This window comes from Mesoplodon mirus (assembly GCF_964341445.2).
Source record: "Mesoplodon mirus genome assembly, chromosome: 3".
Taxonomy (NCBI): Eukaryota; Metazoa; Chordata; class Mammalia; order Artiodactyla; family Ziphiidae; genus Mesoplodon; species Mesoplodon mirus.
This window is the reverse complement of record NC_138978.1, coordinates 110147288-110153706: the sequence shown is the minus strand read 5'-3', so window position 1 is coordinate 110153706 and position 6419 is coordinate 110147288. Positions and strand designations below refer to the sequence as shown.

Below are 6419 nucleotides of genomic sequence, written 5' to 3'. Positions count from 1 at the left end.
GGGTATCACCTTGACCCTAGCACCATCACCATCACCATTTTACAGAGGGGAAAACAGGTCCTGAGAGGTTAAGTAACTTACCAAAGATCATATAAACCAACAAGTTGAAAAAGCATTCAAACTCAAATCTCTCATCACAACCCATACTATTTCTGAAAAAGTACAGTCATGTGTAAAAGTGCTATAAATATTTGTAACATTATATAAATACTGGCTATTGTGTTATTATATATATTAAACTATGAGGACTCATTGGGAGCTTTCAGCTTCATTGCTCATGAAGATCTGAAGCCATCTGTAAGGAAGACGGCCCTTCTCCCTGGAGGAGACTGCAATGATTCCTAAATTACACTTGAGTATTTCCACCAAAGCCCTTCCCTAACTCACAGAGGGGCTGGCAGTGAAATTACAAGCCTCCTCCTAACTCACTCTAACGTCACCTTCGTGTGTTCCCAAAAGTTCCTTGGGGACTGTCTCCAGGACTTCAGAAGATGGTTGTAATCTGCTATAATCGTCTTTATCAGATGATCCAAAATGTCTCTTGAGACCAGTTTATATGTTCCATGTTGTTTGGCCTCAAATATACCTGGAAAGAACATGTTTAATTATTATAAGTTCTTCCTTGAATTCACAAATGTTGAGCACTGGACCACAAATGGTCCTGTCCACTCTGCCAGGACCAACCACAGTTTTTATGCAATCAAATCTATCAATTTTTTCTATTTTTGTTTCTTCTTTTAGTACTTATGTTTGCATATGTTTAAACATGCCTTCTGTACCCTGGATTACATTAAAATATTAATCATTATATTTTAGTATTTCCATGTTTCTTTTTCAACATTTAAATCTTTATTCCATCTGAAATTAATTTTTTGTATAATCTGTGAGGTAAGGAAGTTAAATGTTGTTTTTTCAAGTGATTCTCCAATACTATTTCTTAATTAACTCATCCTTACCCCTACTGACTTTTTAAATATTTTACTATATTGCATGTTCTTATATGTATACTTATATCTGTTTCTGAACTTTTGATAACCTGTGAGACCTACAATTTTTTTTTTTTTTCTTTTTTTTTTGCGGTATGCGGGCCTCTCACTGCTGTGGCCTCTCCCGTTGCGGAGCACAGGCTCCGGACGCGCAGGCTCCGGATGCGCAGGCTCAGCGGCCATGGCTCACGGGCCCAGCCGCTCCGCGGCATATGGGATCCTCCCAGACCGGGGCACGAACCCGTATCCCCTGCATCGGCAGGCGGACTCTCAACCACTGCGCCACCAGGGAGGCCCGAGACCTACAATTTTAACCAGTATACATAGGAAAGGAAAAAGAATAGTTACTTGCAAATATATTCACCCAGCTATTCCCTGGAGATGGCGGTGGGTGGCTCAGACAACAGAAATTTATTCTCTCATAGTTCTAGGTGCTAGAAATCCAAGATCAAAGTGTCAGCAGGTTTGGTTCCTCCTAAGGCCTCTTTTCTTGGCCTGCAGATAGCCACCTTTTCAATGTGTCCTTACATGGTCTCTTCTCTGTGTACATGCATCCCTGGTGTCTGTTCCTCTTCTTATGAGGACACCTGTAATATCAGATTAAGGTCCACCCATATTACTCCATTTAACCTTAATCACCTCTCTAAAGGCCCTATCTCCAAATACAGTCACATTCTGAGGTACTGGGGGGTAGGACTTCACAACATATGAATGTGGGGGAACACAGTTCAGTCGGTAACACTGGCATAGAAGAAGCAACTAATAAAATTAGCTATTATTAAGTATTAAATATGGGTTGGGCAGGGCAACTGAATATCAAGGCAACCATAATAGGAAAGATGTGACCAACTTAGCTTTTTTCCCCCTATTTGACCAAGAATAGCTGTTTAATGTTTGAATAGTTGGGACACAAGAGAAAGCCTTGTCCAAAGAGCTACTGCTTCAAACCAGGTCAGAGGACACTTGAAGACTAGAGCACAATGGCTCAGCAGGTGGATGCTGTTAAGGGAACTGAATTGGCTAATGGCCTCCGCAAACCACAGGTTACTATTTTAAATGTCACAAAAGACTACAGAGCATGAAAAGATGAAAAATAAAACCAGTGTGGGTCCAATCTTCAAACAAGTAGAATTGAGTGACAGGGCAGTTTGGCTCCATGTGACTAAACTAAATTGCTGAGAACTAAGCCTGTCTTTGGGCTAGAGGTAGACTACAATCTTTTCTGTCCTGAGGCTCTGAGGATAGAAAACAGTTTTTTTCTTTTTTCTATCCTTCTCACTAAAATCCTTTTTTGAAGTCCTTGTAGACTGAAACATCTGTGTGTTGGTCAAAGTCATGCAAAAGGGACACAAACAAAACAAAGTCATGCAAAAGGGACACTAACTCTAGTGCCACAGAATGTAAATATAAGAGGGCTTATTTGACACCACATACAAAAATAAACTCAAAATGGATTAAAGACCTAAATGTACTACCAAACATTATAAAGCTCCTAGAGGGAAACAGAAGCAGAACACTCTTTGACATAAATCACAGCAATATCTTTTTGGATCCATTTCCTAATGTAAAGGAAACAAAAGCAAAAATAAACAAATGGAACCTAATTAAACTAAAAAGTTTTTGCACATCAAAGGAAACCATCAACAAAATGAAGACAACCTACTGAATGGGAGAAAATATTTGCAAATGATATGACCAATAAGGGATTAATATCAAACATATATAAACAGCTCATACGACTCAACATCAAAAAAACAAACCCAATTAAAAAATGTGCAGAAAAATTTGCAGCAACATGGATGGACCTAGAGTTGATCATACTAAGTGAAGTAAGTCAGAAAGAGAAAGACAAATACCATATGATATCACTCATACATGGAATCTAAAACATGACACAAATGAACTTATTTACAAAACAAAAGCAGACTCACAGACATAGAAAACAAACATGGTTACCAAAGGGGAAAGGGAGATGGGGGAGAGGGATAAATTAGGAGTTTGGGATTAGCAGATATGAACTGCTATATATAAAATAGATTAACAACAAGGTCTTACTGTATAGCACAAGGTACTATATTCAATATCCTGTAATAAACCATCAGGGAAAAGAATATGAAAAAGAATACGTATATATATGTATAACTGAATCACTTTTCTGTACAGCAGAAACTAACAAAACATTGTAAATCAACTATATTTCAACTGAAAAAATGGTCAGAACTAAATAGACATTCTTCCAAAAAGGAAATGCAGATGACCAACAAGCACATGAAAAGATGCTCAACATCACTAATCATCAGGGAAATGCAAGTCAAAACCACAATGAGATATCACCTCACACCTGTCAGAATGGCTATCAACAAAAAGAACACAAATAACAAACGTTGGAGATGTGGAGAAAAGGGAACCCGTGTACATTGTTGGTGGGAATGTAAATTGGTGCAGCCACTGTGGAAAACAGTATGGAGGTTTCTCAAAAAACTAAAAATAGAGCTACCATATGATCCAGCAATTCCACTCCTGGGTATGTACCCCCCAAAAAAACAAAAACACTAATTTGAAAAGATACATGCACCCCGATGTTCACAGCAGCATTATTTATAATTGCCAAGATATGGAAGTAACCTAAGTGTCCATCAATGGATGACTGGATAAAGAAGATGTGATGTATATATATATAATAGAATGCTACTCAGTCATAAAAAAGAATAAAATTTTGCCATTTGCAGCAACATGGATGGACTTAGAGGACATTATGCTAAGTGAAATAAGTTGGAAAAAGACAAATACTATCACTTATATATGGAATCTAAAAAATACAACAAACTAGTGAATATATCATAAAAAGCAGCAGACTTATAGAGAACAAACTAGTGGGTACCAGTGGGGAGGGGGGAGGGGCAATATAGGGGTGGGGAAGTGGGAGTTACAAAAAACTGGGTATAAGATAGGCTCAAGGATGTATTGTACAGGAGGAATGTAGCCAATATTTTGCAATAACTGTAAATGCAAAGTAACCTTTAAAAATTGTATTAATTTTTTTTTTAATTTTTTGAATTAAGAAAAAAGAGGGCTTATTTGGGGAAAAACCTTCCAAGCAGCTTTGAAGGAGCAGAGCAATCCTCTGAGCTGCTGTTACAGTAGAATGCTTAGGCTGGGCACAGCTGCACTGGACTCATCAGGGCCAAGCGTTCAAGTAGAGAATAGTCACCCAACTCCCATTACAGTACAGAGTGACACTTCTGCACACTAATGCTCTATATATTTGTAGGAAAAGAAAGGGCAGGGGGCTTCCCTGGTGGCGCAGTGGTTGAGAGTCCACCTGACGATGCAGGGGACACGGGTTCGTGCCCTGGTCTGGGAAGATCCCACATGCCACGGAGCGGCTGGGCCCGTGAGCCATGGCCACTGAGCCTGTGCGTCCGGAGCCTGTGCTCCGCAACGGGAGAGGCCACAACAGTGAGAGGCCCGCGTACCACACACACACACAAAAAAAAAAAAAAAAAAAAAGAAAGAGCAGGCAACTATGATGCTATGGAAGACCCCCGAGGAAATGGCCTTGTTAGAAAGGGTATCCTCCAAAGTTCAGAAGCTTGTACTAGGTCATTCTCCTGTCAAGGGCTTCCAGGGCCCTCCAGAGGTACAGCCTGCTCAGTCAAGGAAAAAGAATAATCACATTACCTATCTATCAGCCATTGTAGGGAGGGTCAGGCAATCCTCAGTATGTATAAATGTCATTGGAATATTGGTCAGTTGAAATGGCAGCACAAAGGGTGACCAACTTTGTCTAAGAGCTTTCACATGGGTGTGGCCACACTGAGCCAGCTCCCTGCCAGGTGTGGAAAGAAGAGGCCTACAGGACTCTGCTCAGATTTGTATTAGGACCTAAGCTGTGATTTAAAAACAAAAACAAAAAAACCAAACAAATAAAACCCCTCTGGAGTTAGACTGCCAAGAAAGGGCCATGAAAGTGGATCTTTAAGTTCTCTTGCCATTTGAAGACCACCCACAGACTCTTATTCCCAGAGCACAGATAGCTTCTGAGTTCACTAAATGACCAATTCCTTCCCTTTGACTTTCCTCTCTGCTTCAGATACTCAATTGCTCTCTGGGCAAATGATGGTCCAGAATCCTATCATTAACAGTATGAAAATAGTAAAGATGTCTCAAACATATATTATGGAGCAGATGTAATTTACACCAAAGGAAGAGGGTCATTTTAACTGAAAGATCACATACATTTTTGGTAGTTACCAAAAAAATCTGATAATTCTCAAATTTTTATCTCCAGTTTTCATCACCTTCTCTTGATACAGACATGTTCCCAACTACTGACTGAGTACCTCCATGTGAAGTTATTTCATTCTAAACATATCCAAAACAAACTCATTTTTGTGAGTTGCAGTATCTACTTAAGTCATCCAAGCTAGAGGTCTCAGAGTCATCTTTGATCCCTAACACATCCTTATTAATTGGTCATCAATTCTTGTCAATTACACTCCCAAAATGCCTCTATAATCCATCTACTCCTCTTCATCCTTATTGTTCCTGCCTAATTCAGCATCTTCTCTTAAGTGAACAACTGCCCAGCCTCTAAACTAATCCTCTTGCTTCCAGTTTCATTTTAATTTTTGATTTTTGATCCAAGAACCACCCCTTTGAGGCATGGTAAAATTTAAGACTGACTTCTTCTGAACAAAGTAATTTGCTTCAGGAGGAAAAAAGCAAGAATTCATTAGGCCTGATTCACAACAGAGGAACGACAGAGTTAAGAAATAGAGGAACAAGTCTTTCCGGGTCAATGTGGCATGATGCTGTGGTTTGATCCAATGATTCTGGCAGAGTACTATGCATGTTACTGAGAGGAGAGGGAGGGAGATTTCTTGATGGGAGGTGGAAAGACAGAGGGAAAATGGCTGCTCAACGAGTGAGTTAAATTAGCTAAGAATCTAGTAAGATTCAAAATGGGTGGCTATTAGCTTCCCTTAATTAATGCGCAAAATAACTTGGGTATGTACCTACTCTAAAAATTATATACAATTTTTAACTTATAGAGAAAAAATTACTCCTAAAGCCACCATTCTAATAATGATTACTATGTCTGTGCATGCCCTTTCCAGTCTCTGTCCACTGCACACACAGCTGCAATCATAGCCTTCATCTTGGGTAAATATATAGAATTATATACCAAAAGATTTGATAAGTTAGAAAAACAACTGACCTTACTTAATCTCAAGCATTTCACTTGAGGAATTTTCAATCTGGAGTACATCATTCATTAGAGAGTAGCTCCTGCTGCTGAAGAGTGAAGTTGCAGCTTTGGTTGTACCTACACAGTATTATACAAAAGAGAAGTGCAGAATTTGGTAATTTGAATTTGGTGCTGTAGATTTAAAATTAGTGGACCCCAGATTTGGGGGAAGTGCCTAAAGT

General features: G+C 39.2%; 1 protein-coding gene across 6 annotated transcripts in view; it reads right to left on the bottom strand.

The window, feature by feature from the left end:
- Positions 1-6419, bottom strand: part of LOC309801553 (uncharacterized protein) — a 93292-nt gene that overhangs the window by 72254 nt on the left and 14619 nt on the right. For 2 of the 6 annotated variants that reach the window (XR_014293609.1, XR_014293611.1), the window contains 3 exons: positions 6208-6315; positions 1335-1573; positions 441-586 (listed from right to left, as the gene is read on the bottom strand). Coding sequence is in view for 2 of the 6 variants with exons in the window: in XM_082616483.1 (XP_082472609.1) it covers positions 6209-6315 (107 nt within the window). In the remaining 4 variants the exon portion in view is untranslated. Of the gene's footprint in view, positions 1-429; positions 587-1334; positions 1574-6207; positions 6316-6419 lie in introns of all 6 variants that reach the window. The other 4 variants (XM_082616483.1, XM_082616482.1, XR_014293608.1 and 1 more) reach the window with 3 other exon arrangements.